This window comes from Dryas octopetala, chromosome 8 (assembly GCF_963921425.1).
Source record: "Dryas octopetala chromosome 8, drDryOcto1.1, whole genome shotgun sequence".
In the NCBI taxonomy this organism is placed as follows: domain Eukaryota; kingdom Viridiplantae; phylum Streptophyta; class Magnoliopsida; order Rosales; family Rosaceae; genus Dryas; species Dryas octopetala.
Window position 1 is genome coordinate 18,703,265 of NC_141373.1, and position 22,966 is coordinate 18,726,230.

A 22,966-nucleotide genomic window follows, 5' to 3' on the forward strand; every position below is an offset into this window, starting at 1 on the left:
AGTGTAAGAGCTATATATCATAACTCATAATTGTAATCTTAAATCACAAAAATCCATCTATAACATTTTTTGTGAAGAGCCTCAACTTTACACCTATTATGCCTGGAAAAATGATGCAGGAGCATCTGCTAGGGTTTCCAAGATTTAGTAGGTTTTTAGTAACTTTCTAATTTTTGTTTCCTAGTTGGATTTAGAGCCTAGTTTCTTGATTTCATTAGGTACTTAAGGTAATTTTACTTTAAGTTTTTCTAGTTAGCTAAGGTTTATTGTTTTCCTAGTGAGATGAGGAATATGTTTTCCCTATATAAGCTTAAGGCTTAGGTTGTAATAGACAGTTTTTGATCAATATATTTTCTGAGAATTCAGATTCTAGAGTTTCTCTTGGGTTCCTAAACCCTAGAACTCATCTATCTATGTTCCAACTTTGATTCTATAGCTTTATTCTCTCTCTTTTCTACTGTTATTGCTGGATTTCCCAATCTATTGTGGTTTTTTCCCTAATATAGATAGCAGCAAGACAGCAGCCTGTGCTCCTGTCCTGCATCAAAAAGTTTTAGAATAAATTTATTATGTACATGATTGAATAAGGTACTTATACCAATTAGCACATATAAAGTCATAAAGAAAAAAGGAAAAAAAGAAACATGAGGATTAAATTTCTTTGACACGGATAACCACCAAGGTTGAAGACAAGCAAAAACAATCACCTTGCAAAGCACTCATAGCAGTTGCTGCACAGGCTGGGTTTACAAAATCCACAAAACAAAGGATAAGAGGATCCCCACCACGCTGCATTACGAATAAATCAGACAATGAGAGAGGTCAAAGCAGGTAATACAATGAGAAAGCCAAGTCCAAACAAATATAACAAGCGTTTAGAATGATCCCCCGTCCACATACAAGTTTGGACTCTTTTCTTACGAGCCTCACTTCTTTATATCCCACAAAAGGACGAAAGATATCTTAAAGAGATGTAAGATGAACAAGTCAGGGAAGAACATTAAAAAGTTAGATGACTTAAACAATAAGATGGGAATAGGTAGCATGGAAACCTAAAAAAGGATACGAGCTACTTCCCTCATTTTGCTGTCAGGAGGAAGTCCTTCAACATATAAAGTGTTGGAAGCATCTGGAGGTGAAGGAGCTGTTTCACGTCCAGGTCCAGGCCTAGCCATTGTATCCACTGGGTGATGATTAGCAAGACTAATATTTCGACCATTTGTTAGTGGATCAGAAGCAATGGCTCCAGGACGACCCATCGATCACAGAATGCATGATCAGCCATTCCACCACCAACAGCCCTCCCCAATCCAACTCTACCAAAAGTACTGGCTTCTCCAGGAGTATATGAAGACATTTGCTTCAATGGAAAATAGGATAAATGTTTTAGTAAAAAAAAAAAAAAAAACAGAGAGATGTGTCACAAAGGATAATAAGCATAATTCAAATGCTTAAGAAAGTCACTACACTCTGAAGATAGTGGTCATATGCTGATCCAATTGATTTTGTGTCCTTTACAGTCCTAGGATCACCAAGATCATCTTCTCGTGCTAAATAGCCATGCATCTCATGACCTGAAGACAGGTGAGAAGCTGGGAGGTCGGCTTGACAAAGTTGAAAATACACAGAAAATTAGTCCTTAATTTAGTGGCAAGATTTACAACTAATCATGAACAAGGAAAGAAGCATCTAAAATAGAAGATGGAAGAGATATAAATCAAGAACATATATTTTATAGATAGTTTTCATCTTGTAATACATCAATTCGTATTATATTAATATCACTATAACTGCATATATCATAAAATATCTACGTACCATCTCATCATCATCATTAATTGAAGGATAGAAACACTTGAAAGAAAACATGATCTACTTGATGCCATTACAATCGTGGAGTAAAAAAAAAAAAACCATTCTTAAGTGCCTTCTAACTTAAATAGGAACTTCAAGCGAATCGTGTACTTTATATTATCAAATAGCTCTGAATAGAATAAGTTACAAAAAGTATCAGCACAATGAACCAGTTTTTTCTTCTTGGTGAGTTGCAGATCTTTTGTGTGTTTTAATTTTTTTTTTGTTTTTTTTTTTTAAAATTTAATTATTGGGGTTTTGAATTTTTTTATAATAATTTCATTTTTTATTATTATTTTGGTCTACGTGGCATTTTTTTAAAAGCCACGTCAATGTGCCACGTAGGCGATTAACGGCCTGGCAGACTAAAAAGTTGACGGAGATACCTAAGTGTCAAAAAATGGTAATTGAGGTACATCTATATATGCAACTTTTTTTAATTAGGGTACCTAAATAAAAAATGGTGTAAACTTGAGGTGTGCGCCGGCCTTGTGTTGTGCGCTTGAGAATGTATATATATATTGAGATGTGGTTGTAATATTCAACGCGGCGAGTAGAATAGTCAGTACTCGATCAGTATATCGTCCATATAATATAATGCTCTTGCCTCTCATTCAAAAGATGCGATTAGGATATACTTTTTGGCCCCTCATTAGAACATAATCTATATGCAGCTTTGAGTATATATATGCAATTAGTGGCGGAGCCAGGTAAACATACCTGTGGGGGCACCAATGCACTATCGTTTATTTATTGAGGCATTTCCAATTCATTATTGCACACCTAATTTCAACTTGCTTCAAAACCTTTTAATCAAAACAGAAAATAGCTTTAATTTAAATAGAAGTTGTTGCCTTTGAATCAACAAGAAAGAAACTTATATAATATTACAACTAGGGGTGGGCACGGGACGAGGGGGGGGGATGGGACTGACCTCATCCCGTTCCCAATACCGGAATTTGTATTCGGGATGGGATCGGGATGGGATGACCATGGTACCGATCAAAACCAAACAATGTGGTATGGGATGGGTTCGGGATGGGTTCGGGACGGGTTCGGGATCGTGGAAGGCCAGCAGTGGGGGAGCTTCTCCAAGCTATTCTCGTGACTGTGAGGTTATGGGAGGTCCTGCGCCGGCGAGGGAAGCTCGCCAGTGGTCTGGGTCGCCGGATTCAAGGCTGAGGGAAGCTCGCCGGAATCTGGCTGTTGCTGTGATGCACACGCAGATGGGTGGCTCAGTGGCTGGCTTCTGCGCAGCGCCTGGGAAGAGAGAGGGAGAATCACTAAGAGCCTAGGAGGGGAAGAGAGTTGAGAGAAGAGAGAATTTGAGAGAATATGGGAGGGGGGAAGACAGAACAAAGAAGAAAAAAAATTGAAAGTGCACAGGGAGGGGAGAAGTCGAGAAGAGAGTTGAGAGAAGAAAATGGGGAGGGGGGGGGGGGAGAAGATGACAGAACAAAGAGAAAAAAGAAAAAGAAATAATTGAAAGTGGGCCCAGCCTGTCAAATTTTATGGGGGAAAAAAATGGAATGGTATAAAATAAAAAAAAATAATAAAATTAATTATATACGGGATGGGACGGGACGGGATGGGATTGAAATGTTGGTACCGTTCCCATCCCATTGTATTCGGGATCGGTACGGGATCATCCCGAAAATTACGGGACTTAAACGGTACGGGACATAACCGAGATGGGACGAGATGGAATTGATATGGTTTCGGTATCCCGGTATTAATGCCCACCCCTAATTACAACATAGAAACATAAGAGACAAAAACATAGAGTTTTATATATATGTCCTTGTAAATCAATACACTTTTCTTTCCATTACCATATGTCAGGAGTCAAGAGCACAAAATTATCTAGCATCACTACTATATGTCAGCGGACCCCAAAAATTTTAGTATCACAAAATATTATATTTCTGTTCATTACAATTATAGCTACCCCCTACAAGTTTTCATATTTTGGAACCATTGGCATAATAACTTCAGTATTAATACTAAGAAAAATGTCTTTCTCAATGTATGCAATCAAGCAATCGTTCATCCATTCATCTCCCATTCGATTGTGTAATCGATTCTTCACAATATTCATGCTGAAAATACTCTCTCTACACTTGCAGTGGCAACAGGTAGAATTAATGCAAGTGTCAAAAGCAAGTAAACTAAAGGGTAAACTTGATCGATCTTTCTTTGTTTCAACCATTTTTTGTGCAAGATCAATAAGCCCTTTCAAACATGAAAATCCTGTATTAGAGCGCATGTCCATGATGTAGTTCTCAAGTTGATCTTCAAGCATTACAAGCTCAACTATAGAAAAATCATTTGGATAGAATTTGGCAAGACATATCAACTTCTGATTGTCAAAATCAGCAAATGAGTCACTTGGATTTAGACATGCCAAATTAATAAGCAACTTAGTAGTCCTCTCAGTGAAACAATTATTTAACTCTTGGAGCTGCATATCTATTACATTGTAGAATAACTCAACAAGATAATGATGCAAGTTCGTGATAACTTAAGTTTTACGCCTTGGTTGCCCTTGAGTTAGAAACCTATCATCCATATTATAAATTTCAATATGATGTTTGCCACAAAAAGAAGAAACTTCACTGAGCAAAGAATCCCAACCATTCTCCCTCATCAGTTGAAGTCGTTCTTTGCATATTTGAACTAAGTTCATGGCATTCAGTACTATATCTTGATCTTTCCTTTGTAATGCCTGTGACAAATTATTTGTGATACCTAAGATATTTTTCATAAGGTGCAAGTTGAAAACAAAATCAAATGACTGGATGGAAGTCAATAGAAGCTTTGATTGAAATTTTTGCTCAAACGTTGATCCATCCTCTGTTATGGTCTCAAGGACATCTATCATAGATGAGAACATGTTGTGCAAGCTAATTGAAGTTGCCAAATGTGAGCCCCATCGAGTATCACAAGATCGTTTAATAGTAGTTTCCTAATTGAGGCCTTGTCCAGTTAAAAGCTCACCATTATTGATTGCTTTAAAAACTTTCACAGCATGTTTATCTCAAAGAATATCACGCCGTTTAGCAGATGCTCCTACCACATTGACCACAGTAGTCACAAAAGTAAAGAGACATGTGATGTCAGGGTCTTTCTTTGCCACAGCTACAAGAGATAATTGAAGTTGGTGAGCAAAGCAATGAACATAGAAGGCACACTCATTCTCCTTCATAATAAGTGTTTTAAGACCATTGAATTTGCCTTTCATGTTACTAGCCCCATCATAACCTTGTCCCCGAAGCCTAGACATGCTTAATCTATGTATAGAAAAAAAGCCATCAATTGCAGCCTTGAGTGAAAGAGCAGTAGTATCTGTGACATGCTCAATAGCTACAAAATGTTCAATTACACAACCCTTATCACATAACATAATACAATAGTCATTTGCTCATTTGAAGACGAGATCATCAATAAGAATGGAAAAAGGTGAGTCACCAATTTCTTTAATAATTTCAATTACGATTTCAATTGAAATAGCACTTACAATATCCTTTTGAATATCCATAGATGTCAACTTCAAATTTTCAGGAGCATTTTTCATCGAGACAGCTCTTATATCCTCATTATTATAACCTAGGCATTCCAAAAACACAAGAAAATTCCCTTGGTTGTTTAAGTTTTCAGATTCATCATGGCCACGAAATGAAAGCCCTTGTCGAAGAAGAACCTTAATACAAGTACGTGATGCAGCCAAACGAGTTCGATAGTGGTTTCGATCTTGATTTGATAGCTTTGATAAAACTATTTGAATGTGTTTCTTTTGGTTTAATAGATCCTCACAATTTTCATGGTTATGAGCACTATTGGGTCCTCCAACATGAACTTGTAATCTTGAAAACCCCTTACCAACAAAAGTGTCACCACCTGATTGGTCTCCATTCCTTGGTTTACAGAGATAACAACATAGACAAAATGCTTCATCTTTGGCTATACTATACTCTAGCCAAGTAGAATAGCTACTAAACCAACTAGGAATAAACCTTCTTTCCTTTTGACCAAAATTATTTAAGGAAAATACATGGTTTCTAGGCTGACAAGGACCTTTATGAAGATATGCTCTCCTAACTTGGTCTCGCACATTTGGATGATAATTCCAAATTTGAGTACGAAGTCTTGGATCAGCAGGGAGATCTGCCACATTGATCTCAACACAAGTTTTTCTTGGGCTATTATCAATTTTCTTTGAAGGAGAAGCCTCCGACAACTCAGACTGGGTTTTTCTTTTAAAAAATATTTCCATCTGTTTTAACGTTTAGCAAGTTTATTTAGTTTTTATATGAAATGAGCATTCAAACAAAGCAATCATCATTCATCAAGTACATAAATACCATTTTGCCTTTATATAACTAAGTCTATATGCATACAAAACTTTGTTGGGGAGTTAGGGAGGGGAGCTAACACATAAAATCAGATAATCTTTGCAACTCTTTTGCAATCTTGAAAATTAACAAAAATATCCAAACATAAAAAAATTAAAACAGAGCATAAGTTGTCAGTTTTTTGAAAGGGTTTTTTTTTTTTTTTTTTTTTTTTTTTTTTTTTCCAAATTTGGTACCTCAACTTTAACCTATGTCTCAATGTGGTACCTAAACTTTAATTTGTCTCAATTTGGTACTTTAACTAGAATTTTGTCTCTAATAAGTACCAAGTTCTAATTTTGTCAATAAACTTAACAGAAGTATGTGTAATTTAGTCTTTTCATGAATAAAACAATAATAAAATTAATGAACAAAAGGAAATGAACAACATAATTAAAAAGAAGAAGAAAAGAAGGGGGTGGGTGTGGTGTGGGAGAGATCAGACACGTGGTGGGTGTGTGTAGTGATGCTTTGTTTTGTTTATTTATTTATTATTTTACATTTGAAGATCTATAGACCAAAAAGAAGAATGAGGGAAGAAGAAGAAGAAGAAGAGGGTGGGGGGATCTGTAGACATAGGAAGGGGTTGAAATGGAGTTCCTAGCTTTTTTTGTTATTTTGTGTTTATAAATGTGCAGCAGGAAAGAAAATAGAAGAAGAAGGAGGGGCTGCTATGAATCTAGAGAATTCTGGGTTTTTTTTCAGACGTGGAGATGGAAGGTGAGAAGACAGAGAGAGAGAGAGAGAGAAGATTAGAGGCGGCGTCGTGGGTGGGCTGGGACTGTCGGTGTGGTGGGGCGCTGGCTAGAGGCGGAGGCAAATGTGAGCAGCCCACTGGGAGGTTGGATGGGGTTTGGGGTTTGGGTGAGAGGAGAGAGAGAGTGTGTTATGAAGGATAGAGAAAAAAAGAGGGTTTAGGAAGGAGATGAAGATAGGCAAACAAATTGGACAAAAATGGCCCCACTTCTGTTAATTTATTTAACAGAAGTTTGGTTAATTTGATATCAATTAGAGACAAAATAATAGTTAAGGTACCAAATTGAGACAAATTAAAGTTTAGGGACCACATTAAGACATAGGTCAAAGTTTAGGTATCAAATATGAAAAAAAACCCTTTTTGAAATTACCAAATGCAGTAGCTTTCCCTTCTCGTCTTCTCAATACCAAATCATGCAACTTCAAGTTCAAATAAGTAAATCTTAAATCAAATTCTTGCAATAAAATAGCTTAGCCTTAGTAATTATTTTAAGTTTTTCATGTATAAAAACCCATATGGGTTGAAAAGTAGAGAACTTTATATGAAGAGAAAGACAATTTTGCAAGAACGACAAAAAATAGAGATTGACATTCAAAGTCTCAAAGGCACAAATAAATCAAGGCTACAAGAGGAAAACGAAGAGAGAAATCATTTACCTATTTCAGTAGACCATTGCTCATTTACCAATTTTGTAGAGCTTGCTGTAATGTTATCCATGGAGAATAGGAGAAGACGCGGGAGGGATTAGATGAAGAATCAGGACTGGCTCATATTTTAGTAAACAAATCATGAAATTTTTTAATTTTTTTTTTTGGGTATCAATAGGCCATTTTTTTCCCCCAAAAGTTGAGTGGGGGCCTATGTCCCCCCTAGTCCTCACGTGGCTCCGCCACTATATTCAATGCAATGCAATCACAGCAATTCAGCAATTCAACATCATCCATATTTAACTTAGTATATGGCCACGCTTTGTAGGGTTGTCATTCTTTGACTAGTGATTGCCCTTTTTGCTCTAAATATCTTTTTGTGGAATGGTACCCTTATTGATTTGTCTAATATGGTAACCTTTTTTTTTAATTTTTTTATTTTTATTTTATGGGTATACACCACAAAAAGGCAAGAAGGAAAAATAAAAGTGTAATTTTGTTTTTTTCGTGAATTGGAGATGAGTCCCTAATTAATAATTTATTCCTATTTAATTTAGAGTACAATATTTCTAACAAAGTCTCGGGGATTGACAGAATGCCTGCCTTCTTTTATCAAAATTATTGGCATGTTGTCAAGGATAAGGGTGACTATTGTTTGTAGGTTATTAATTGGCAAGAGAGTGTGGGCAGCACCAACCACAATTTTGAAGGAAAAGTTTATAGGTAGATACAATCAGTGACGGATCCAGAAATTTTATCCTGGCGGATCATAGTGTAAAACACAACGAGAGGCGGCAGGTCGCAGGCCGGTGGGGACTGGCTTGCGACGATTTGCAGGCAGGTGGAGTGGCAGCATATGGGGCTGAGTAAGGGGATCATGGTTTGAGAAAATGTGAATTGAGAATAAATGGTGAACACCCATTGGGCTCCTTTTGTATTTTTACTTGGTCTTTTTTTTTAAATTCCTGGCTCCAAAACGTCGTTTTGGGCCAGGGTTAAAAAAAAAAGTGAAGAATGCCTCACAACCATTCAAACATTTCTTCGAACAGGTTATAGGCGTGCTTGCAAGTGGTCATTCCAGGGCGTCAACCTGGCAAGTTTGGCAAGGTTTTTTTGGTGGGCGAGTGGTCAGACTTTTCCCCAACCTGGAGAAGAAAGTTGAAATCATCAACATGTCATACCATATTGATTTTCTTAACCAAAGTGAGCAACCAATTCATTTAACCTATAGCTAACTGGTCATTCAAGCAACAAAATAAGGCTTAATCTCATGCTCAACTACTGGGGTAATTTTCATCATTGTAGACAAGAAAAACACTCAAAGCATCTTATCTCATTTCGATTCCAAGTTTTAACACAAGAAAATCAATCACAAACACATATAGGTATAATTATAAATACAAGAAAGACATAACGTTTAAGTGGACTAACTTTTCCTGCCTGATATGTAGTCCTTGTCCTTGCTGCACTTCCAAGCAAATTGATATCCTAGGTTTAGGCATAATGAAATTAGAATTAGCCTTTGCAAATTAGACTTACGGTTTTCTAGGGTTTAATTAATAACTTATTGGCTAAGTCAAGTTGCATTCGAGTTCCTAAACCCATGTATCACTATCCTATGACCTTATACAAGTTCTGAATTATGTATTAAAAACTTTTTCAAATTTAAAACCAAAATGAAAGTCAAAAGAATAAAAGAGGTATTCTGCATAAACAAGTTTTCAAGTTTCTAGTTCAAAAGTAATGGGTTTGACAACCCAAATTTCGATTTCCTTGCAAATGGGCTCCCCTTTGTTTTTAAAACATCCTTAGGAATGAAATGTGACTTGCTCATCCTAAGAGTATGGGTCAAAAAGGTTTAAAACAAAATATTTCAGTTTTGTACCAAATAAGCTTTTCAAAAACGCCAAAAGAGCAGTGCTTGCTCTGCCATTTTTATAAAATCATACAAAAATCATTTGACCAAGATTTTTCACAGAAAGCTAGTTTGCATGTTAACATATATGTAATAAAATTTTCAAAGCAATTGGAGTTGTGCAAATACAGTTTTTGAAAAGTTGAAACTAGAAAACTAAATTTTGGTGTAACTTGTAAAATTCACCATAAATATATAAAAAGTTGGACTTAGGTGTTTCTTGACTCAAAATAAATATTAGGATGTCTAGTTTCAACCCCTAAAATATCAAAACCAAATCTTTTCTAAATCAATATATAATTCGAAAACAAGCAAGTGTGGTCAGAAAATAGAAAAGTTTGGAAAACATAAATTTTATGAAATTGTATAAACCTTTGGACTTCTCAGAATGCCATTAACCCTAGCCAATTATCCTACACTGGATTTCCAGAATCTAAACTCCTGATGTACTTTAGAGAATAGGTTGAGTTTCTTACTGAAGTCGTTGTTGAAGAATTATGCAGGCTGCACTCTTCTTTCCTTCTCCAGAAATCTTGGTCTTTCTTGAATCTCCTTTAAGTCTCTCTCTCTCTCTTCTTTCTTTCTCGTTTGTTTTTGAATCAATGTGTGAGAGGTTTGTCTGAAATAGGGTTGGTTTATAAAGAGAAGAGATATGGCTGTTGGAGGGAAAATGAAGAGTTACCTCTTCAGTTTTTCTATTTAATTTGGCGTGGGAAAGGATTTATGAGATGGCTGTCAAATTTTTAGTTTCCCAAGAGGGCTTCAATTGGCTTAACCAATCCCTTAAAAGGCCTACTAAAGTGGATAATTAACCTATTGGACTAGGTTTAACAACCCATTAGTCAATCCAAGGCTTTTCCTTACTTAATCCTCTTAATTAAAACTTATCATTCGATTTTTCTTTTCTTTCTCAAACCCAAAACCAATGCACACTCAACCTAAGTCATGATTACCATCCTATGCCAAGGTCATCTTCCTTATCTAAAATGCAGTTTGTCCATACTATATATTGTTTTAAGGGACCTAAACCTATGTTTCCCTAAGATTAATTAACCCCCAAGATTTTTAAAACAATCTTTTAGCCCCCTATTGTATTGAATTTCTTTGCATCCACCCCTTAATCAGTCAAACGTTTCTAGGCGTTTTGTCTTTTCTGAACAAAAATGTCCTTATTGTCCCTGGCCTTAAAATTTCTAGATCACTTACTAATGCCACGTGAGTTAAATGGCCAAAATAAATTTTGCACTTTAGAATCAAATATTAATATTGCAAACTAATAGGCATAGGTACCATTGCTTCAACATATGCATGTAAGCGTGTTGTAGATGATCTGTGACCGTCTCAGACCAGTTATCTATACAGAGAATATACAAAGAGTAACTATGTTTTTTTGGAACCGCGGGAGAACCACTCAGTTTCATGGTCTTCATTATAGAAGAGTATATGGACCTACGCTACTTGTACTTTTCCAGGGCTAAAATTAATAAATTTAACTGAAAATAAAAAAACAAAATGAACAGAAAAAAATATTCTGAACCCCTCACCTACCCGCATAAGCAAAACCCTCACTTATTTCCTATCTCTCCCTCTTTCTCATTCTCTCCCAACCCACCCAGAGAAAACACCCACATCTAAAAAAAAAGGCAGCTTGTAGAATTCGTGCTTCTTCTATCATAATTAAGATAAAGAAAGACCTTAGTTGTTTTTGCAAAACACAAATATTTAAGTTTTGGTAAGTATACCTTAGCCTTTCTTGTACATATATACATGCTCTTTGGACATGAAGAATGTAGAAACCTAGGAGCTTTCTTTGTTGTTTCCCAATTTTTCATTGATTGCAGATCTAGGTATGTGTTTACTCCAGGTGGGTTAATGAAAGAGGAGGGAGAGGGGTAGAAGAGAGAGAGAGAGAGAGAGAGAGAGAGAGAGAGAGAGAGGAGATTAGGGGGTCTATGGTTGCAGAGGGAGGTGGAGCCAGCTGGCAGGGAAGTGGCGGGCAAGAGGGGAGAGTGATGGCCCTGGGTTGGTTCTGCGGGTGGGGGAGGGGTTAATTTGGGTTTTTCCTTTTGGGTTAAATACAAAAATGGTCCACGAATTGTATAGTGATTCTCAATTTGGTTCATTAACTATAAAAAATGTCAATTTAGTCCACAAATTTTTCAAGTTGTGCTAAATGAGTACAAACGTTAACTTCCATTAAAAAAGTTAACGGAAACTGGTCATGTGCATAGCATGTGACCACATTTTCAGGGTTATTTTAGTCTGTTCATCACATTTTCATGTGACCAGTTCCGTTAATTTTTTGGATGAAAGTTAACGTTTGTATTGCTTTGATACAACTTAGAAAATTCGTGGACCAAATTGACACTTTTTATAGTTAGTGGACCAAATTAAGAATAAGTGTAAAGTTCGTAGACCATTTTTGTATTTAACCGCTTCTTTTTTTATTGTTCATGCCTTTCATTTTTTCAGTTTTTTTATTTAATTTGTTTTGGATTTTTTTTTTTTCCGTAGAAAAGTGATCATGTGTTTTAAATGTGATCATTTTTTGACAGAATTTCTAATAGAGTTGATGGATGGGGCAAATTGGTGTCAAAACTAAAGTCTAAGGGGCAAATTAACACAAGTCAGTTCATATCCCTAACTAACATAAGGGTCAAAGTTCAAGGCCTTTTTGAAAAATATTTCCTAACTTAAATCCTCACCCATACCCATTTTATTACCCAATAACTCATTTTAAATTACTAACCCTTTTAAAAATTTAAAAAAATTCACCAAAACTCATTTTATTTCTTGTCCCGTTTTTTACCCCATCTACCGATGGGTTCACCCCATACCCTCCTTGTTAATGTAAGTTTATGTAATTGGCTATTTCCTAAGACAAAACAATCAATATGTAAGCATTAAGTTAGGTTAAAGTGTTTGAGTCAAGGTTCGTCAAGTGTGTGAAGTTTGGTAAATGATCGAGGCAAGATTGAAGTGTCCAAGTGTTCAAGCTCAGTTGATGGTGTTCGAGTTCATCTTGATCTTAGAAAAAGTAAATTATCATTCATGCATTCGTCTTAGATCATAAGTGCTTTTAATTGTTTGGTGGCACGAGTAATTGGTTCTTAAAATGGTTTTGATTTTGAGAAGTTGTAAAATTGAGTTTTTGTTAGATTGATTGTTTGAAGGTGTTTTTTCCTAGAGGACCGACCATCTCTTTCGAGGACCGGTCCTCTAGAGAGGTCTTTTGTTGTGTTTTACACTGCAGGACCGGTCCTCCACTATTCATTGAATTATATACTCTATGCAGGACCGATCCTGTCATTAGGACCGTTCCTCCACTATTCACCCACGTTTTATTGTTTTATTTTTCCGTTTTTAATTAGGTTTTAAATCTTATTTCAATCCTAATCTTTCCTAACAAGCCTTGTGCCTTATTTCCTACTTCTATAGGGCTTTATTATCTTATAAATATGTGGTTTTCTCAAAAACTTAGCTTGCTCATGCATATTATACAATTTGAGATATTGTACATTCTAGGGTTTAGTGTGTGAAAATTTATTGATTTAATGAACATCCTTATTTCATAAACACTCATCATATAGGATAGTTCATCGTGCACAAGCATAGATAGGTTGAATAGATTTTTCCTTGTGAATCTATTCAATCTATCACATTCATTCATACATCCTCTATCATTGGTTGAACTCAAGTATCAAGATTGAAGCTGGGTTTGTGAGCTTGTCTCTAGGACATTGGCAAGAAAGTCTCTACTCAATTCAAGTGATAGAAGAGTTGTAAGTGGCATGAGGTCAGTTTTACTTTTGTAGGAAGGAATCTAGATTAGTTAATTTGGATCGAGTCAATGGTTGTAACTTGTAACTTTTCAAGCATCATAGTGGATAGATTTTCTCTGGACTAGGTCCCGCTGTTTATCCCAGTTGAGGGTTTTCCGGGTAAAATTTTTTTGTGTGTTCTTTGTGTGATTGCTTTATTGAGTTGGGTGTTTCACATCTAATTAATCTACTATATATATAATCAACTTGGTAAATTTAAAATTGGGATATTTTTTGTTTAAGCCTATCCACCCCCTTTAAGCTTTGTTTAGTGACCACCTTGGGAATTTCACTCTTAAGGTGTAGAATGGAACTTGTGAAGACTGCATGTTAGGTTTTAACTCTGGAAGTCCGAAATCTCAGAGTTAAAACTAAATATGAAGCCGACAAACTAGTTGTCATTTGATTAATCTAAGAGCTATTATAAAACAGTCCCTGGATTTCGGAGAGAAAAAACCATTACTGTTTATGTGGGTAAGGTCTTAAATTTCAAAGAGGCTATTTGCAGCATAATTTTTCACCCCATTGACGTGGCTAAGGTCTTAAATTTCTGTCCAAGGGAAATATCGGTGGTCCAAAACACGGAAATATGGATGGAAATTCTGATAAAATTTTGAAAAATTACTGATATCAATAAAAACTAGACCAAAATCGTGAAAATTGTGAGAAAAATAAGGAAATTTTGAATGAAAATTTAAAAGCTCTTTATTTAATCAATTATCTATTACTTTGACAAAAAAAATGAAGAAAAATATAATGGGTTTAATAATGCTTGTTGGAAGACATTGTTACTTAGAAAATATTCACTAAATACTAAAATTTAATTTTACACACCTTAATTTTATTTATACTACAACGTACTTTTGACACTTTAATTTATACATTGCAAGGTGAATTATATGAGTAACTTAGGTTCCTATTGTTCACTCGTTTTTAGCCAAGGTTGGCCAAAAGCAACACTTTGGTCCGTTTTCATGTAAGTGCGGGGCGTGCCACCGTCAAGCCAAGTTTTGGCTCGATCGGAATGTGATAGTGATTGGGTTGAGTAACTGCGCCTAAATTGATTCTTATCAAACGATTGATCGGCCAAGCTAGGAACCACTATTGGCCTAGGTTCTTTTCTAGCCTCGGGGACAAGGCTCTTAAAGGCCTAGTCGGAATCGGAATCCGACCCACTAGTTGGCCTACTTAAAATTACGTGATTGAACTCGTGCACAAAGTGGTGCAAGTGCCCAAGCAAAACAAAGAAACTATGGATAACAAAAATATAATGAAACTCAATGCGATCTTGATCAACCAAGTTAACTTCAAGATTCAAAGAAACAATGAAAATAGCAGGCATTAGATTGAGGGCGAATGAAAGGAAAATTGCATTAAAATTGAAATCAAGACAAACAAAGTTGCATGAAAAGTAAAAAACGAAACTAAATCGATACCACAAGCCTTTGGGAAAGATGATGGCAGAGCTACAAACGTAGTGAACTAGAACTATTGAAAACCTAAAAGCGCCTTGAACGGTAGCAACTAAGTAAAATCGAAAGCAAAAGAACTTTGAGTGATTCTTGAAAGCTTGAGAAATTTGTGAGTTGATTGCTGTGTGTTGAATGTCCTTTTCTCTCTTCTGAATGCGTCTATATAAAAGGGTTAGGATAGCAATGGGCCATTACTTGGCCCAGAATTCCCCCTAGACTCCTTGTACGGATGAGATTTGAACTCTCTTGAATTTAGGATTTGATCAGATTCTTCCTTGATACCCACGTGATCTTGAGCATTGATGGTTGATGGGAATCCTTTCCAAATTTGAACTATTTACTTGGACGGAATTCTAGCTTAAGTAGAACTTCTTGGTGGATGAGAAATCCTTATGTGGTTTGGGCAGAGCCATTATTGGCTAAGAAATTTCATCAAGAAGCTTTCGGGCTTGATCAAACTCTTTGAGGCTTTAAGCTTAATAAAAATTCGGCCCAAATATTGAGACCCAAACTTAATTAAAAAAAAATGAAACATCCCAGCCTCAAAACTAGGCTGGAACCACCTCTTTTTATTTTTATACCCAATAATAAAACTGCCCAGCCCATTTTTATCTTCGATTGGACCGATTTCGTTATTTTAAATACATAACCCGGCCTCAAACTAGCAAACTGCATTTAGTTGGGCCAACTCATCTTATAAAAACATGAGAAAGAGATGACCCGGCCTCTCAATAGGCCGGAATCACTCTTTTATTTGATACGACATAGTGGATTGAGCCACTCAATAAATATTTTGGCCTTTCACTCACACAAATCGAGCCACTTTCATGATCCCTCGCCAAAATCCGGCCTTCACTAGGCCTTTGAAGCCACTTCACAAAATATTTTCGCCCAGCCGCTCGTAGGCATTTTCTCCCGGCCTCATATAAGCCATTTCTCTTGGCCTCATGTAGTGGGCGAACAACACTTTTGAAACCAAGGGCGGGGTAGCCTGGATAGATTTTTAATTGATCACTTTCATCATGCTCACAAGGTTGGGTGATCAACATAGTTGATATTTGGGCGAAATAATCAAGAAAAAAAATTGGGCGATCAAATCATTGAAAACCAAATAAAGTTGCCCGGGCTATGTAGATGGTATTTGGGTGTGAAAAATGATAGAGTAGTTGGGTGGATGGAAATAATGGGAAAAAGTAATCCAGGCTAATCATAGGATATTTTCTGGGTGGAAGTAGCCTGGATAGCCTAGAAGAAATTTTAGTAGAAAAGGAGAGGAGAGAGGCTGGACAAAATAAGGAGAAGGAGGCCGGACAAAACAAAAAGAATGAGACTGGACAAAATATTTATAGGCTTTGGGTGGCCAACTTCCATGTCTCTTTTTCAAAATAGTATGGGCCCACTTAAAAATAAAACCACTTTTTGGTCTTTAAAAATATGTATTTGGCTAGGCAAAATATATATATATACATATACTTTTAAGCTAAATATCTAACCATATATACTAAAATATATATATGTATGTATATTATATATATGTATAATATATATACTAGTGCATGAACATAAAAGCCACTTACTGCAGTATATATACAATGTGATTAATTGCATGTATATATATTCAATTGCCACTACAAACTCAGCCAACTAGACAAAAGGCCATGCCACTTACTGCAGTATATACTACCTCACTTTGCGTATATATATGTGTGGTTAATGCCACTTTGCTGGCTATCTTCCTCTTTGACCTCTAGTATATATATATATATATATATAATATAATATAAGCGACCCAAATTTTTACTAGAAATTTAAATTTTTATTTAACTATGTTTTTAAGAGATTTTTTTTTTTTTTTTTAAGGATGTTGGATTGTATTTTAAAGATTTTGATATTTATTTGGAAAATAAAAAGGGTTTTGATTTAAAGTTTTGATTTATTTATTTTTGTTTTCATTTAAGCTTGACCCAAAATTGACTTTAAAAAAAAATGGGCTTTTGGTTTTGACTTTGGGTCTGTTAGATAGGTTTCGATCCCACGATTTCATAGACACGTAGCACGCGTTGATCCGAGTTACGGTTTGAGAGATATGGACGTTTGAAGCGAGGGGCAATTTCGTAAAATTGACAAATTGGGTTTAAAAATCAGATTTTTAAGAGGATCTCTCTCTCTCTCTCTAGAATATTCTACACACTCTCTCTCCCTCTATTTCTTCTCTCTCCCCGCACTCTCTCCTTCTCCACTCCGGCACCCTTCCTCTGTGCCCACAACCCAGCTCACCGTCGACCACCCCTCGCCGACCCAGCCTCTGCCTCTGGCGAGCACACCCTCCAGGCGCCGACCACCCTCCCGAGCCCACTCTCTCTCTCCTCATTCTCTTTCCCCGAGTTCCCTCTCTCCCCCTTTTCTCTGTACGCGACCAACCCAGCCACCCAGCCACTTTCGGCGACTTTTCCATCGACCCCGACCACCGGCGACCTCCCCCGTTGGCCGATCAGCATAGCACAGCGCTCCTCCAGCCAGCCCAGCCACCTCTGCGCGCGAATCGAGCTCGGAAAGGGCAGTCTTGACAGCCGGCTTCTCCTCCCTTCTCCGACCAGTTTTCCGGCGCCAATCACCTCCATCTTAGGTGGGTTTTGTTCCTCTTTCTTTGGGCTTTCATTTCTTCTGGTTTTGTAGCTCAGAAATCTTGAAATTTTGAAACTTGAATTTATGGGATTTAAGGCTATTTTCGGGTTTGTTTTGAAATCTGGTTTTGGGGATTATTTTTGGAGAATTTTTGGACATTATCCACCCCTATGAACTCCAATTGAAGATTTTAAGTTAAAGTTTGTGAAATTATGAGTTTTTGGGGAAGTTGGAGTTGGGGGTTTGATGCCATTTTGGGTTAGCTTGGGTTTTTGGATTTGGGGGCTATTGTGTTGTCGTCTAGGACAAATTCCTTCCCTAGGAAACTCAATAGTTGTTTAGGACTGAGAAAATTAATGGGTTTGGTTGAAATTAAATAAAATTGGTTGAATTTGGAGTTGGGGCAGCCACTTTGGACGGCTCCTGCAGTGAGTCCGAATCCCCGCTGCCATTCGTGAATAAAGGATTAATTTTGGGCAATGGTGGAGTAAGTTATTGATCTTGGTTAGGACGTTTTTGGTTAGGCTGAGCCGGGGAGCTTCCGGAGTGTTTATAGAGGTTTGGGGTCTATGAGTGGAGGTTGGGAATCGTCGAGCTAGAATGGGAGGCGGGTGTGACGTTAAGTTAAGCACACATTTACATTTAAGTGCCTTGAGTCGGAACTAATTATATTTCATTGATTGTTTATCCTATAGGCGACACGGCTGTGACTCGTGACGATCCCTCGGAGGATCGAAGCTAGGGCTATCTTTGTGAGTGGACTCTTGTCTCTTTAAATGATTTATGAAATTCGTGATTTATTCTAGTTATATAAATTTTAATTGTGAAATTGAAGTTTGAATGGGCTTTTGGTTTTCTAAAGAATTCATGAAAATTTCATCAATCATTTCACACTAAATACTTTGGGAATTTTATCTCGGGATTTGATCATTGGTATTAAATGTCGGATTTCGATCTTTCATTTTCCCTCGTATATAAATTTTAAAATATGGTTTTACTTGATGGATTATTGGAGTTGATAAATTTCTTTTGGAAAGGACTTCAGCTTCTTACTCTATACATATGGTTTATTTTATTATTTCAGTTTTTGGTCGAAAAGAGTGATTTGATTTATGTATTTTGAAATTAAGTTGGAATTATGCAATAAGTTTTTATGGAAATTAAAGTTTCTTGGAAAAGTACAATTATTCTATTCTTGGTGGAAAAAAGATTTATTTGGGGTTATGTAAAAATGGTTTTCAAACCACCCTTTGCAGTACCCTCCAGGTTATCAGATACATAGGTCTTTGGGACCCATCACGGCACACATATAGGCTTTGGGCCGTGTGTCGGGATGCTTCACCCTTTGGGGGCTGCTCTGCGTGCACGTATGACCAGGATTGCCTACACGTGCTGATTTTATTCACACGTGTGTATGGCCAGGATATTGCCTGCACGTGTTGGATTTCATTCCACGCGTGTGTATGGCCAGGATATTGCCTACATGTGCGATGCAGGAATTCCGCCCAGGTGTATGGCCAGGATTATTCAGGGTATATAGCATGGTGGAAAATGAAATTGGTATCTTCAGAGTTTAAGTATGGATTTTAAGTGAGAATTATCTTTCGAGTTTTATAATGATTTCGATTTTATTATTATTTTTATGACTTTGTTAATTTAAATGGTTGGTTATTGAGAAATGTGTTTTGAGTTATCTTTTCCTTGAGTTCCATGAGTTTTATAACATTCTTAAAGCTTGGAAATGGTTTTAAAACTGGGGGATTTCAAAGAGTGACGTGAGGTTTTAGAGCTAAACGTAGTTTTTGAAGGATTTTCTGAAACATGAATTTTACTTATGTTTTCGTTTTTATTAAACTGTCCACTCACTGAGTTATCTCATGGTTTTTCTTGTTTGTCTTAAATTGTCCCCCCAGGTAGTAGCTTTGGTGGAGGTCGAACCAATAACGTCGAGGCATTTACGTCCATCTCCCTAGTCGGACCCTGTAGGCGCCATTTTATTCTTGTAAAAATTCATTGTAATAGAATAGCAGCTCTGATAACCACTCACAAATTTTAAGTTGGATTTCTATGAAATTGTTGGGTCTGAGACCCTATTTGGTTGTGGTAGAGGCGGTTGATGATTTAGATCGAAGTGCTTTTTAACAGGTTTGAAATTTCTGGGTTAGTCCATTTTCAGGGGAGGTTCTGCCGAATTTTCGGTAGGATTTTCCTTGATTTTGGATTCCCGCAGGACCTCTCCGGGTTTCAGGGTGGAATCCGGGGGCGGTCCTGTCAACATGCATAACTAATCATTCACACGTATATATATATAAGTGCATTTACACCTGCAGAAGGCATATATGCACACGCCACTGCCTTCATTTCTTTGACTTCTATTGTATAGATATATATATATATATTATAATCCTTCCATCCCAGAAAACCACATATACATATATATATATATAGGCCTTCTAATAACACCCATAAGCATCCAAAATCAATGCCACTCAATGGCATGCTTTTTGTCTTCTTTGAAATTCAAACCGCCTGTGCAACAGACATTCTATTGCTTATGCCCATTTGATTATTTAGTTGTTCCCAACTATCCTTTTATTTTCTCACTTCAAACCAAACGCCCAACTGTTATTTGATTGTCCTCTTGAGATTTTGGGATCCCATTGCAGCCCCTTTGAGCTTTCTTAGTTCAAAGACAACAACGCCCGCCAAGTGTTTGATTTTATTCCTCACCTAGGCCTCCTTGCCGAAAACTCAATTAAAAGATGTAGGCCGGCTTCTCTATTTTACCCATTCTCTTTTCCAATCATCTTGCCATGGTAAATGCCAATTTATGGCCCAAGCACCTATGAGGTTCAAAATGTTCACTCTCTTCATCATCCATGTGTGTAGAGTAGCTATTCTGGAAAGAATAATCATCAAATGATAAATCCCAAAAATAATTTTGAATGTAATTGTTAACATGATAATGATATGGATTTGGGACTAGTTATGGCTGTTGGTGCTGATTGTTATTGTATGGGTTCCATATTGGCTGATTTTGCGCATAACTATAATTAATCATTTGAAGAATGTGCCTCTTGGCCTATGAGAGACTTATATATATAGGACCTTCCAAGGAGTAAGTGGCTTAGGTAGATGTTGTATTCATGCTAGTTGGGTTTATAGGGCTAGCTTGTAGGGTTAGTTGATGCGGGTAGATAGTGACATACATAAACTTACCATTCATCACATATGAAAATTCCATAAAAAAGTAAATAAATATAAAACACATGAGTTACTTAACACAAAGAAGTTGTAGTTCAGTTGGTGAAGGTCTTAATGAAAGGAAATCCATTCATAGCTAGGGTTGAAATATCTAAAACAAGATTTAAGTGTACGTGGAAGCTTAAAGTTCAAAACTTTTTCAAGATTTCCTTTAGAAACCCTCATATCTAGTTGGTTAATATGGAAGATAAACTACAGAAATCATAAATAAGTGAAGATCAGGGCATTACCCTTGAAGAATCCACTCATGGAGTTGATATCCAAGTTACCATTCCAAGCTCCACCTCCACCAAATTTTTGGCCACCAATATGTTCTTCTAGAATTACAAGTGTGATCCCTCTAAGGTATTCACACTAGGTTTGTGACGAGAGGAAGGTCTAGAATATAAACCTTGATAAAAGGGCCTTTGATTCTAGAACTAGAGAAGGTTGGGCTTAAGCTTGCTTTTCTCTCTTGGTTTATCTCAACTCATGAGCAAGAGAGAGCACAAAGTGGAAAAACGGTTTCTCTATATTCTCCAAGAAGTTGATAGATCGACTTGGATGCATATGGTCTGTGTGATGAATGAGTGAATGGAAATGAGAGGATGTGGTTTAACCCCTATTCCACAAGCTTACTCTCATTCACTCAATCAAATCTATATATTGGTCCTTTGATCATTTTAATCCTAGCTCTTGATTAATTTGAATTTAAAATGCCCTTTTAGTCTCATTTGTAGGATCAAAAGGCATCTTCACTTTCCACCATTTATCTTCACCTACATTTTTTTTCTTGTAGTGAAGATGTTTTTCTACATTTTTTCAGTTTTCCCTTACTTTCTTTTATCTGCATAATAGACTCGTGTCTTTGACCTAGTCAGAGATTCTTCTCACTGTGCATGTGCTAAGTGGATTTAATTAATCTTGAATAAATTCCACTTGCACTAATCAAGTAATTAATTAATCATATTAATATATTACTCAAGGGTCAAGAAAGTATCAGTTAATTATCTCCTCAATTAACCTTGATTAATGATTCTTCTCTAGAAATTTTGATCAAATGGCTTGACCTAGATTAATTAACTATTAAATTAATCGTACTTCCTTCTCCAATCCAACACATTAACCTATGTGTGTGACCTGGCTTTTAGGTTCCATTTAATTTGGCAGAGAATAATTAAAGCGTCGTTTAATTTTTCTTGTAAGAATAAATTCCTTAGACCCAAATTTACTTTCAGGGTTTCCACAAGCCTCGAGTGCTACTTAGCTATGTATCAGGCTACACAAATTAAATAGATGTTGGATAAGATATTCAATTGTACGTAGTTCCAATATTCGATACAGTCATTTATCTCTTATGACTTGATCACATTTATGAGGTATGAAGTGTTTTAGAAGTCAAAACCTCTAATGTGATTCTATGACCATATGTCACAACATATGAGTCCTATGACATATAATTAGAAACACATTTCTAATTATTGATCATCTCACTCATTTGCTTAGACTGAAGTCTTGACTCATATTAGATCAATCACATAAGACATTATCCTTCCTCTAAGGTAAGGTGATAGATTCCTTGTTGATCACTCATGTTTTGTATCATTTTCGATTATGCCCAGCAATACGCATCATTGTACCTCAACACACGTGCATTATATTACCAAAGCATAATGACCAATTAACGTACAAAACAGTCAAGGTGTTTCAAATCTAAGGATCAATTCAGATCTACTACAACCTTATGAAATCTTGATTGTCATTTGATTGCTGAATAAGATTCTCATTTAGTTGGGTTCGGTGAACCAATGCCCAATAGGTACCCATACTCTTTCTATGGTGCCTTTACAGGCACAGTCTGAGACTAATTGTCCCCTCAATCGAACAGGCTTAAAAGCTATGTTGATCTCTCTTGAATTCATTGTTTCCTAGTCAATGTTTTGTTCGCTCAGGAACCTATTTAAGAACTATGAACACATATCTATAGGTCTCGCGGCTAATGCAACTTTAGTCCATTATATGTACTCTCCTCTAAATTTTTTTAGGGATTCATTCATCCATAACGAGCATGTTAATGAATGATTGCTCGAAATGTCAACCTACAATCCAATCTAAAAGTTTGTATTAGGTGATTTATCTACCTAATTAATTTGATTAAAACTACAGTCAGTAATCGGACCCCCAATTTTTGTTTACGTGATGACTCAGGGACTAATCAACCAGACTTAAATCTGAAGTCAC

At 36.4% G+C, this 22,966-nt stretch overlaps 1 protein-coding gene and 1 pseudogene across 2 annotated transcripts; both read right to left on the reverse strand.

Annotated features, from left to right (window-relative positions):
* Positions 1–643: 643 nt before the first annotated feature.
* LOC147277778 (RNA-binding protein 2-like) lies at positions 644–21,111 on the reverse strand. The gene is made up of 6 exons (XM_086253010.1): positions 20,977–21,111; positions 2,575–2,660; positions 1,468–1,604; positions 1,067–1,360; positions 901–962; positions 644–789 (listed from the first exon to the last, which is right to left on the reverse strand). The coding sequence occupies exons 4-6, from the start codon at positions 1,257–1,259 to the stop codon at positions 652–654; spliced, it is 393 nt and encodes a 130-aa protein (XP_086109136.1). The 5' UTR covers positions 1,260–1,360; positions 1,468–1,604; positions 2,575–2,660; positions 20,977–21,111; the 3' UTR covers positions 644–651.
* Positions 3,799–21,111, reverse strand: LOC147277779 (uncharacterized; annotated as a pseudogene). The gene is made up of 2 exons (XR_015124099.1): positions 20,977–21,111; positions 3,799–5,217 (listed from the first exon to the last, which is right to left on the reverse strand). The product of XR_015124099.1 is annotated as an uncharacterized LOC147277779 (transcript).
* Positions 21,112–22,966: the final 1,855 nt, after the last annotated feature.

Excerpts from the sequence above, each read along its gene's own strand:
- LOC147277778 (XM_086253010.1), bottom strand. The coding sequence starts at position 1,259 with ATGGGTCGTCCTGGAGCCATTGCTTCTGATCCACTAACAAATGGTCGA. Across the intron at positions 963-1,066 it reads CAAAATGAGGGAAGTAGCTC|ATATCTTTCGTCCTTTTGTG; the intron begins GTATCCTTTTTT and ends CATCTCTTTAAG. Across the intron at positions 790-900 it reads TAAGAAAAGAGTCCAAACTT|CGTGGTGGGGATCCTCTTAT; the intron begins GTATGTGGACGG and ends TTCGTAATGCAG.